We start from the raw sequence: 12,597 nt of genomic DNA on the forward strand, positions 1-12,597 counted from the left end.
CCTGTGGAGCCATCAGTGGAGTGCTATTGGTACAAATGGTACAAGGTACAAATGCAGTCACAGCCGGTGTTACTTGTAAACATACTCTACTCACAGACTACTGTGCTCTGTCTCAAGGCCATGAAACACAACACAAGGCCCACTAAAGGTATTTTCATTCCCTGCATACTGCTTTGATGAAAGGTAAGCAAAACTGTTGACAGCAACATTTTTTTAAGGCTTAAGCAAAAATTTTCTATTTGTTGCCATATAATTTTAATGACTAAAGTGAAAGTCAGGGAAATTTATTTATGATTTTTAACCTTCCCCCTGCCTCCAAGAGAGAGATGGAAGACAGTCACCAAAGCTTCTCTTTTTAAAAATGTTATGGAGTAAAACAGATATATGATGTGCTCACAGACTAAAATCCATCCCAGGAGAAAGGCAACATGAACTTGAGCTTGCCGATACTTCTTGATTCAGGAACAAAACAACTATTTATCATCATTCTGAAAAGCATTTTGATTTAGTTGAAATGCTCTGCAAGTCCAAATCTGAGGGGCAGGTCCTAGTTGCTCAATACTCCTCTATCCCCCTTGTTTCATTTTAAACACAGAAGCTGTGTTGTCCAAAGTGCTGGCAGATTTTGCTGCTAGCTCCTGCCTCTTTCATATTCCTGCTTTCCTGAAAGCAGACATTAGGTTGCCAGTTGGAAAGCAATTGAGAGAGCAAAGTAGCTCTCTGTGACTGTGCAGTCCTCTATGTGTACTCTGAGACCCATTTTCACCAAAAGTGGAGTGAAAGTAGTAACCTCTTACAGAGTAGTTGAACAGGGATACAGGTCTCAGTCACTTGTAATTTTCCTTCTAGCTGGACACTTCAAGGCTTGTGTGGCTTCTACTGTATAAAATACTACAATTTAAAGAAATATTGGTGATTGCACAGGGCCTGCTCAAGGCCTGCCAGTTGAGAAGTGAGGATGTGATAATCACTTGCTTATACCAGAGATTATCTTTGCAAATGTTCAGAGCTGCTTCTGCTGAATTTCATTTTAAGTAAATACTAATCATTAGTTCCTCACAGTATATTTCACTCTGAGTTCCACAGAATCTGCATAGCTGTAGAGGAACAAAATGGATTTCTGCTCCAGCTCACATTATTGAAGGACTGATAAGCAAATATTAGCAGCCAAGTCTGCCACAAACATCTGTGCAATCCTTTGGAAGACAACAGTACAGTATAGATGTAAGCAAGAGCAAAATAAGGTCCTCTGGGAAGAAGTTGGTTTCAGTGGGAGAAAAGCAGTATGGACCCTCCAGCTATTGTTTCTATATCTCCCAGTGAATCTCTTACTTTAAGCTTCCTATAAAGACTTAAGGACTTGCATGGAATAAAAAGCAGGGCACTCTCCCCTTTAGCACCAACCTGCAGATCCTCATCCATTGTGTATGCTCAGTCAAGATTGGAAGTAAAAAATGGCAAAGAAATGCACAACATGCTCAACATACCGTCAGTGACCAGAGTACTTTCTGACAGGTACTGGATTAATGAACTTTGTAGTGTGCACAACTTGTTTGCAAATGCAACAAGAACTTCTAAATCACAGCTGTACCTCTTCCAAACAGCACAAAGGAGAAAGATATTCATTTGATGAGAGCAGTGCTGCCATCTGTGATTGGCATGCACATGGGATAGAACAAATTGACTACACCATTCTGCCACTAAAATCATCAGTTTCAACCCAGTAAGCATAGTGGGGTCAACTCACTTGTCTCCATTATCATCCTGGACAGCAGTGAGATGGCGCTGAGCAGACAACAGCATCTTCACATCTCCAGTCACAGCATAATCAAAGAGAGCGTTGCAGTGACGCTTGGCAAGCTGCATGGCCTTCTCCAGGAACAGAGAATCTGCAACACAAAGTTTTGTCTTCATCAGTTTGGTTCTCTTCCTTGGAACACCACCTTCTTTCAATAGGCGTTTGTGCTGTCCTTGAAATACAAAGTGCAGACCACCAAGCATTATTCACTGATTCACTAATTACTCCTGAGAGATAAGAACAGAGGAAACCGAGTCCCTTGGAATCAAAACTAGGTGCATGCTGAGCTTCAGGCAGCAGGAACCCTGAGAACACTCAAACCCTGGAAGCTACCTCTGACTCTTGTCTATAGAGCAATTAAAAAAACTTCTCATGCAGTTCTGAGTAGTTTTGCCTTGAGGAGACTGAGGTACAAGAAGCCTAAGTGACCCATCAAATATTGCACAGATGCTCACAGAAAAGCCATGAAATAAACATGGGGCTTTGTGCTCCTCAGACTCATATCATGCAGTCTCTCCTGCTGTACAGCAGCAGCAGAGCTCCTGTTTTAAACATTCCAGTTTTTATACTGCTTAGTATTTGTAGTATCCTGATTTTAGATTTATAAAATGTACAACCACTGAGATTTCAAAAAGTAGAATTTGTCGTGATGGGGAGACAAAAGGGAGAAAGGAGAGAAAACTCATTTTTGGAAAAAAAAGTAACTCAGGCTGCTCTGTCAATACTTTCGTGGTTCTGTATCAGCAAGAAACTAGTGAAAATGAAACAGATGAACTCTTAAACTACAGTCATCATTTTGAGAAGTATCATCTGAAACCAGCCTGCACTTTGAACAGTTTCATGTTTCCATAAAACCTCGTAAGGCTGGAAATTACTAAGAGCAAACAAGTACAACAGACTTCGTCATTTAAAGCACACACGGGGAAACAATACCCAGGATTTCCAGTTACACAAAACCAGGCATTAAGACTGGGTCAGAAGTGTATCCCTGATGAACAGGAATTCACCATTTCTGTAAGGCAAAGACTTACTCAGCTATCCATGAAGCTTATTGTTCCAACCAATACATCACTGTGGCTGCTCCACTGCATGCCTGGGCTGCTACATTCGTATTTGCTATTTACCTCTTTACACTAAATAATAGCATTAAATGGATGTTATGTTCAGGATAAGCAGTCAGGGTAAAGGGCGTTAAGCAATTTGGTCTTTTCTCATTTAGACATTTCCAAAGACCAATGAACTAGATGCTGAAACACCCTGGTTTTTCATATCAAACACAGAAAAAATATCCTTCAAAATACTACAAGCATCTTTTACTCTAATACCCAAATGATCTAGCCTACAGTAGCTGTTTTATGAAGCCTGTTCTTCTGCACCCCATTCTTCATATAACCTGGAGCTAGAAGTTGCCTCCTTTCATACCATTACAATAGATACAGAAAAGAAATGGTCAAGGTCAACTTCCTGCCTACAACATTCATTACTCAGAAGATAGGTAAAAGTTCAGGTCTCTCCTTCACGACTGCTAAATGGACATTATTAGTTCTTCGTATCAGCAAAAGATTTTGCTCTCTGAACCAGCCACGTGATTTATCACAACCAGAACTGCAAACAGCAAGTTCCTTCAGCTTTTTCAAGAGCACCATCTGTTCTCAGACCACAAGAAGCTTTACAACTAAAACCCAGCTATTATGCCACTTCGGTTTCCCAAGCCATGGTTTCCAGTGCTGTTAATAGCAAGTGCCTTTCATGGCTGATACACACAAGATAACGTGCCCTCTCCCTGATCCAAGGAACAACTAAAGTGGTGTAGATCATGTTGCACTTGGTAAGAGCCAAGAACGAAACATTCCTTCCTGCTCAATTCCTGCTGCTAGCATGTCTCTGTAATCTAACTGTTGTTTTTTTGATTTTATGACAAGCACAATTACTCAATTCCTTTAAAAAAGTGTCCACCAATTATTTTAAAAAACAATCCAGGAAAAGAATGTCTTGCTCTGGGAGAGGGTGATTTGTAGTCCTTGTATATTTTACAACTCTGCTGCTAAATCATTTCTATTGACTACTCTTGCCTTCCTCCTGTTTTGTTTGATACATAACACTTTGCTACCCAACAGTTATTTTACTTGGTATTTGCCATATGGGAAAAGATACCTTTTTATTTTAAATTCAAACCTGTAACACTACTTTGCACGCAATTTAACAGTGTTGTTGCAGTAGTTCTTTTCTGCAATCACTGCCAACATCCATTTAACACATCCATTACAGTCTATCAAATATCAAAAGCCAAGTCAACTGCTGAATTGTATCCCTTGTGCCTTCACTGCTTGCGGCTGTTCCTTATACAGGTTTATTAAAAAGGCAGTGTTAAACATGCCCAGCAGGATGAGCTGTCTCATCTCCTTTGCATGACAAGCAGAAGCTCAAGTGCCCAGTGGCAGTACAACGGTTTACCTACAGAACTATGTATGGGGAGGGACTTTAGATTTGGTGGAAGAAAATCCCTCGTTTCCTCCAGGAGGCATTATCATGTTCTGAAAACAGCAAGCAGACATTTATGGAGTTTCCAGGCCTGTTACACTAGCTTTACCCTTACAGCAGTTTGATCTACCCTAAATAAATACATTTACTTGTTCACTTACCCTGCCACCTGAAATCTGCTTCGGTTACTTCAGTTTTACAGGAAGAAGCAGCATCCTCCTTCTCCTCATTATCAGCAGACATTCTGCACACAGTCCTCTCCACAGTTTCCACCTTCACATCATGTTTTGTGTCCCATTTGTCACTTTGTTTATCAGAGCTCTTCCTGGTTTGTTCAGCTGTGCTATTTGATAGTCCTTCTAACAAAAAATAGAATCGTTAGTGTCCAATACTGTTGCTTTTTTAATGCAAGTGATAAAGCTCAGTTAGACAAAACTAAACCCTGAAGAATCAATATAAAAATTTACTTTAACATAGGTGTTATCATAAAACTCATGAATCATACAATTTCAGATGCCAATGGACACAGACAGACATAGTGATGTAACTTGCTCTGAAGTTATGTTTTTGACAGCCTCTGCTTTAAAAATAAACTTTCATATATTACAACAGATGTACCTCTCTTTTTATGGTACAAGAATGTAAGTCTGAAGTAATCTCAGGAAATCTAGCAGAATTATTCATATTCATTTTTGTTTTCCTAATGGAAAATCCATCCCTGAGATTGTGGAAATAAGTACAGAGTATTCAACATATAGATCTGAAATTACCTTCCTATTATAGGAAGCCAAGAGTGTCCTTATTAACAATTTAATCTTTTCCACAGATTTCTCTGGGCTACTGTGTAGTACCAGGCTGTGGCAACAAAGGAAGATACATTTTCTCTGGTCTAGTCCTTGGGTCACCTGTAATCAGCACATTCAAGCAAGTAAAAGGGCTGTTGCTTGAAACATACGCTGAATACAGAAGCACATAGAGGGTTTTGGCGACTGCTTCTCAGGAGTCAGAAGTAAAAAGGAACATGCACACAGCTGTTAAGGTAGACTTGGAGAGGAAAAAAGAGAAGCAGGGCAGTATAATTATAATCACTTAGCTAGACCTGTATGACACTTGGGCTCATACTGCAGAAGAAAATACAGAAGGTCAAACTCAATTCAACTCTTGGAAGAATGACATTTTTACTGTTACCATGTTTCATTCCAGCATTGGACTTTGTTGTGCCAGGGTGGAAGTGCATCCCTCCAAAAGCAGAGTATCCATATGAAGGATAACTGAACCCTAAAGAAAGGAAGAAGATTAAGAATTAACAGAATTGCATCCTAAAGCAATGAAAATACCACCTAGGAGAACGTGAAGCTAAAGAAGTGGATTTTTGTTTTCTGCACACCTTCTGCTTTATTCCATCCAATTATAATAAATTTTCCAGGCTAAAGGTGAGCTTTTCCCCACCTCTCCAAAAATCCAAAGAAATTCTAGGTGATTGGCTAGTGACACTCTCTACCCCAATATTTGTAAGACCACACAAATGTAATATCACTATATGCTTCATCTAAAACTCAGCAGAGACATTACAAGCTGCCTCTATGCTTCTGAATCTTTGTGACCACAACAGATTTGTATTCTGGTGTTATGCTATAGATGTGCTGCAGGCAACACATGTAACAGTTTGAAAACTGCTGCTCTGTTCCCTGCTCTAAAAAAAGCGTTGCTGTTCAGATGACATTTGCTGATCTGTAGATTTTTAATGCTCTGCTGCAAGAACCAAAGCAATGCTTTTATGATCCTGCGTATCAGATACACTCCGACTTCAACAGATAGAGCACTGTAGAAAATTTACTAAATAGTATCTCCAATTTTTTAATAGTTCTTTGCACTAACAGGGTTAATTTGCCAAATACCACTAGTGGTCCAAGAAATAATTCAGAACCTGTTTAATTTTCAGCATCCAATACAGTACTTAACTGAGCTGTCTCATGAATTTCAGTGCCTTCAAGGCCCCAGGAGGCAACAAAGCTTCCAAAGTAGGAAGGCAAAGGAGATGAGGAAGTGTTTAGAAAACAAGGAGATGCTTGATTCAGTTGAGTGACAGTATTATAAAGGCAACGGAGTCAAGTCTTATCTACCTAGGAGGAGACAAAATCCTCACCACATTTTAAAAATCAGAATAAACATCTATCCTGCTCTCAAAGTAGAACCCCTTTCCCTCTTCACTCAAAACCACTGCCTTACCAGAGCCAGCACCGCCACCTCCCCCTCCATACATGCCACCACCTCCGGTGCCACTGCCTCCACCATAGCCATCAGAGAAGTTAGGCATGAGCTTTTGTCGTTTCCTTTGCACTTCTTCTTTATCTGGGATAGAAGGAACAGACAGGAGAGGGAGTCAGTCCTACTGCTGGCCATGCACAGCACAGACGTGCATACAGAAAGCAATACTACAGTTTACTACTTTAGAAAGGAAAATGCAGAGTGTGGTAAGAAGAGGCAACTTTCTTCAAACTCCAAATAACAGAACCTAACTTTGTATGTACTGGAGCAGTGAGAATTCCTCCAAGAAACAAGCTAGTGCCAAGTCCCCAGTCAGACCAGCAGCATAGCTGGGGCCTGTGTTGTCTCTTCAGTTGTGCCAGTGCCTTGTGCTCAGACTGCAGGGGACACATGCAGAGATGCCTTAGGGGGCTCAGAGATTCCTTCAAAAGTATCTTGTGTACTTAGAGCCCTAGAAATCAGTGGTCCTAAAATGTCTAAGCCAAGTCCTAAATCAGCACAAGTGCCCCAAACCACAAACTTGTTCAAAAACATTTGTCTTTGGGGAATATAAGCACAGGCTCTTCTACTAAGCAAATCTACTTGAGAAATGGACCCTTATCAGAGGTACCTGCAGTGTCCTCTGAACTTTTGTTTAAGGGATGGCACATGACGGTGAAAACCATGCTTGTTTGAAATTATTTACTTAAAATAGCTTAAAAGCTCCTAGAACAACGACAGCTTATTTTCAACCAGGACATAATACTGTCAAACCATTCTAAGCAGCAGTAGAAAAAAACCCTGAATGTATTTTATAGTGTAAGTTCAAAATAAGACTTAGCCCTCCTGGAAAGCAAAACACGAAGATTTAAAAGGATTACTGGGAAAAGTGAAAATGTCATTACAAGAGCTACAAAAATAGGGATACAAACATTATATGGGTTAAAATCCAGTAGAACTGTTGAGGAAAGAAGAAAATATAATCTGTTTATTAAGCCATCTAGTAGTTTTCAATAGCCATATGACAAAAAGAAATTTCATGCACAGGCACAATGAGACAGCTGAACACATGAAACAGTACACTGAAAAATACATGTGCATTATCTCCAGGCATACATGATCTGTAAGTACATATGCATGCACACATCAGGCATACTCACACTGACGAGGACAGAAAACTCTAGAGAGCAATCTAGTCAGAGAAACAAACAAAAAAAGCCACATACATATGTCTGAGTTTGTGTGAACACTTGTAACAAATGTTCCTAAATGGTAATTTTATGATTAGGTTGTATGATCTGAAAATGCACATCATGTTCAATTAATTTTACTCCATTAAGAGACATATAAAAGCGGTTTGCTTTAAATCTGGCAACTTCGCTCTGCAGTTGTATACTTCACTTCCCATAATGTTTATGCAAGAGGTTCCTGAAATCATTACCAAGAAGAAATCCTCTGGCAATTCTGAAAGCTTTAGTGAATGCATGTTTTCTTCTATTTTATTATAACAGGTGTAAAGTAGACTCACTTGGACATCAACCACCATCCCTCCCTCTCCAGCAGTGCTGAGTCCCTTACCACTCATGCTTTCAGACACACACATTTTAGAGATTTTGACAGATTTCAACACAGCTCCAAGTTAGGCACAGAAAACATAGAGAACATTCTAGATTAGAACTTAATAGTGTAACCTGCAGACAGGTAAACTGTTAAGCAGAAAGACTGTCTTAATACAACGAAACAGCAATTATGACTTGGGCCTCAAGGCATTTCCATATCATTAACACTATTGGTATTTAAAACCATGATTGCTCCTGCCATTCACGTCAAACATTTCAAATGCAGACTTCAAAAGGACACAGATCTGCTAGTTAAACTTCTTTTCACTAATAATTTAGGAAGCAGGTCCAATACCAACTATTCTACTCCTGCTAAGTAACTGAAATTTTAAACACAAGAGATTGCAACAGCACTTTCCCTGCTCTCACAAGAAATGTCTTGGTCTTGGAAAATTCAAAAAGATCAGTGACTTGGCATGATGGTAAAATGTGAGAACTGCAAAATACGTACCTTTTCCATCAGATACCAACCAATCTTTGGTTTAAGGTTTCAGCTGAAATTACTGACAGTAATTATTTTGCAGAAACTCAGAGGAAGAGAGTGCCATCTACCGTACAGACAGGCATGTGTGCATGAGCGAGCCTCACTCAGAAAATATTCATCGATTTACTGCCTACCAGTCCAATAAAAACACCTACAAAGCCATTATAAAGCTACCACACTTCATATTGGCTCTGCCCAAAATTAGGAGGCAAATATAATATTTTCTAAAAACAACAACTAAAAAAAAAAAAGTCCTTATCCAGCAAGTCTTAACTTATTAAAAACACTTCTAGGGACCCTACAGTTTCTGTTTCCAATATATAAAACAGGTTTAATGAATTACCTTTAATTTCTGGGTAGTAGAGGAAAGGCTTTGGTTCACTTGTTTCCAGATCCGATTTCCTCCGCAGTTGTACAAACACAGACGCCGGCTTTGTGATATTGACATCGCGATACTTGGGGGTTTTGAACACGATAGCAAACTGTGAAGGAAACAATAGGAAGATAACTATCACGGAGCATGGGTTTTGACAACTTTGCTTTTACGTTTGCACTGTTTTGTAGGAGTTGGTTTACAGCTTGGGAGGCAAAAAGTTGTAGCAAAGGGCTGTTACAACAATAAACTTCCATTGTAGTTTTCAGTTTCACTCCTGAGGTTGAGTCCTAAGGCCTTTAGGTAAAGACAGAACTGTCATGCAAAGTACCACCCCATCACATATGTTAGTACTGCACTGTTTGTCCCCTCATCATTTAGCATCTATTCTGTGGCTTTATCACTGTGTTCACAGGAGCTCTCAGAGCTGTTCATATATCGTATCCCAATTTACACTGGTGCATGTGCTATCTCCCAGTTTCCTTGCATTGTACTCCCAACCTGCATAGTTACCTAATGTAGGTCTTTAAAGAACTGTTAAGTTTGTATTGTTACTAGGAAGTAACCAGCCAAAGAAGAGGTCAGTACAGGATACAGATGCTTTCACCTCATTTACTAACTATAATATAATCCTAGTTTACAGAGATGAGAAAATCATTAACAAATGAGAAATGCTGTGTTACTTACCTGTCTATGTACATCTGTCGGAGAAAAATCTCCAAAGCCTTCCCACATACCACCACTCTCATCCTCTTCATAGAAACGTATTTGAATATCATCTGCAAAGAATGAAAGAAACACACTTTGGGATGTTTGGGCATTTGTTTAACCTTTGGCTAAGTTTATTTCAGATAAAAATCAACACATTTACTTTTTGGCTGAATGACAATATTACACAATACATCAATTAGCTTTATCCATTTTATGAAAACATCAGAAATAACCCATTTTTGACACCAATGTTAGGTCAGACTGATTGTAATGACTTCACTGAAGTTGCTACTTACTGAGCTGTGAAAAGAGAACTAGGTTCACTACCTCTTCCTATTCTAGGGCTATAAAACATTCCAGAGGAGCTTTATTTGAAACCAACATGTAAGGAGGGGAGAACTTGAAGCGTGAAATGTAGAAACCACCCTCTCTCCTCCAACAGTTTCAGTTCAAAAAACTGTAGCAAAACCTGAAGTGCCACAGTTCAAGTTCCGCTTGCTGCTGGCAGAGTGCCACTTTGGAGCTGCAGCCCAGAGAGGCGGTGAGGCTGTGAGTGAGCAGCATGTCAGCAGCGATCCTTCACCCTCCAAACACAGCACAGGCCAGAAACACGTCATTTGGCTTTTGCTCCTCTAAGCAAATCTTCTTTCGTTCTCTTTGTATTTATTTGTTTATATTTTTTTGAGAAACATCACACTAGCAAATTCCTTTCCCGGCAGTCCTGGCAAGAAAAAAACCCAGAAAAAGCCCATTTTCTCTTAGGGTGACTGATGCAGGACAGGCTTCTGGAGCAGACAGACTGTTTCCTCTGATCCAACACCTGCTAGACTCAAGACTGTGAACCACCAGTTCCAGTCCTGCTGTCCTGCATGCTCAAGTTCCTTCAGGCATGAGGTTTCTGAAAGCAATGAGGTCAGGGGAAACCCCGATCTGGCTGAGGGGAAACCCCACCGCAGGGCTTCCATTGAGTCAGACATTTATTTATTTATTTTGTGCACAAGAGTTATGTTTTATCTCAGCCCTGATGGCAAAGGGTAGATACACTACTGAAGGGAAATAGTTTTTTTAAAGTCCCTTCTTTTAAGAAGCCTTCAAAGCCCTATCTCTTTTCTAAGTCCCTGGAAGTCCCCAAAGCCCTCTCTCTTCCCTAATTCATAGAAGGGCATTTGCAAGAAAGAGAGATGGAAAAGGACAGCCTGCCTTAACAGAAAATGTCAGTGTGATTTTAACAACATGTGCAGGAACTGATTCCAAATAGATGAGAACAGGGTACCCACTCTACCACGCAATCTACACCAGAGAGTCTCAAGTACTACCTATACCTGAGAAATGCAAAGGACTTCCCCCGTTCCCATGGTTTTTTCTTTTTAGTTTAGCCCAAATACAATCAACCATATTAACCATTATCTTCCTATACAAAAACAAAGCATCCAAATGCACACTGCCAAATTCTGATACATTCAAAGCCATGAGCAGAGACTGAAAATGAACCTATGAGAAGTATGTTTATATAGAGTAATCTCTACCGTTAGCATATACATAAAAATGAAGTTACTAGCAGTAGAGCTGAACACATTAAGTTCCCATCCATGGTCAACAGAGAATGTTCATACTTACTCCTTATAATCAGGAACTTAATGATAAATCATAAACTTTAGAATAATTCAGAGCAGGTGTTAAGTTAATGGAGTCAAATGTCACCCAGGACCCACCACCCACAAAAAAATCCAGAATATGGGTAAGAGCAAACTCTTGAGAAGAACAAAGGTGATCACATGGTCTCCATGGAAGCAACACAAGCTGAATTTGTTTGCAAGAGACTATCTTGATTTATTAATTTTTTGGACTGCTGGCCTGACATCTAGAAAGGCTGTGTGCTTAAAAATCCTGCTGCAGTATCAGAGTGGTAGAATACTAAGACAGCACAGCAGGCTTCACATGTACTCCAGATGTACTGGTGCGTCTTAAAATACTCAGGACTCTTACCTTTCTGAACCTTGTCACAGAGAAGGTAAATCTCTTCCCCTCCTGTCACACACCCTGCTGTTCTGTCCATTCTTACAATTTTTAAGTTGGAGGCATTGGGAGCTTCTGTTGAAAGGGAAGGTTAAAAAAATGCTTAACTTCATAACAGTTAAAGATTTAAAAAAAAACCAACAAGTAAAACACACAGAAATGCAATAGAAAAACAAGCCTCCAATAAAACCTACTTAAATTTGTCTGGTTTTTTAAACATGAATAAATCAACAGCTTTTCATATGAAAGGCATAACCTGGTATCCTCTAAGCTTTGACTGAATTATGAACTATTAAATAAGGTCCATAATTACTCCACTAGCAAAGTAGCCCAGCAGTGAACTGCATCCAGCACCCTGCACTAGTACTAATTTTATGACAAAAGGGCAGTACAAGAGAACATAGCTTTTTTTTCCCTGCTTTCTGACAGCCTGACGCTCTTGAGAGCTGTTTTCTGTATCTCACTGTATACAATGCTTTGCTTTATACTCTGGTTTACTTGAAAGCATGTCAGTTTTGGCCAGTTTACTGGACTGTGATAAAAAAGCCCACCTCCATGGATCCTAGCAGAGGCATCAATAAACAGCTATTGGTCCTCCAGACAGAACTATCATCTGATAAGTAAAAGCAGCTGTGACAGGCAGTTATGCTACCACAAGCTGTGTCTGTTGTGTGAAAGAGGCTTGAATGGTACCAAAGAAGAGTATTAGAAAAAACATACAACAAACAAAACCCAAGAAAAATCTTCTGAAATTAACAATCAAGAATTCCCCTTGGGAGATCAGAAACTATTAACTGACATCTGTGTAGCAACTTACAACAGCAGAAACACGCTTACAAAATTTCCCCTTTATTTGTCTCCTTAGTTA

General features: G+C 39.7%; 1 protein-coding gene across 5 annotated transcripts in view; it reads right to left on the bottom strand.

The window, feature by feature from the left end:
* NFKB1 (nuclear factor kappa B subunit 1) overlaps nt 1-12,597 on the bottom strand; it is a 55,721-nt gene that overhangs the window by 10,681 nt on the left and 32,443 nt on the right. For 3 of the 5 annotated variants that reach the window (XM_027635792.1, XM_027635790.1, XM_027635794.1), the window contains 7 exons: nt 11,700-11,804; nt 9,690-9,781; nt 8,973-9,111; nt 6,509-6,631; nt 5,468-5,557; nt 4,441-4,638; nt 1,748-1,889 (listed from right to left, as the gene is read on the bottom strand). In XM_027635792.1, coding sequence (XP_027491593.1) covers nt 1,748-1,889; nt 4,441-4,638; nt 5,468-5,557; nt 6,509-6,631; nt 8,973-9,111; nt 9,690-9,781; nt 11,700-11,804 — 889 coding nt within the window. The remainder of the gene's footprint in view (nt 1-1,747; nt 1,890-4,440; nt 4,639-5,467; nt 5,558-6,508; nt 6,632-8,972; nt 9,112-9,689; nt 9,782-11,699; nt 11,805-12,597) is intronic. The other 2 variants (XM_027635791.1, XM_027635793.1) reach the window with 1 other exon arrangement.

This window comes from Corapipo altera, unplaced genomic scaffold (genome assembly GCF_003945725.1).
Source record: "Corapipo altera isolate COAL_440 unplaced genomic scaffold, ASM394572v1 22b, whole genome shotgun sequence".
NCBI classification, from domain to species: domain Eukaryota; kingdom Metazoa; phylum Chordata; class Aves; order Passeriformes; family Pipridae; genus Corapipo; species Corapipo altera.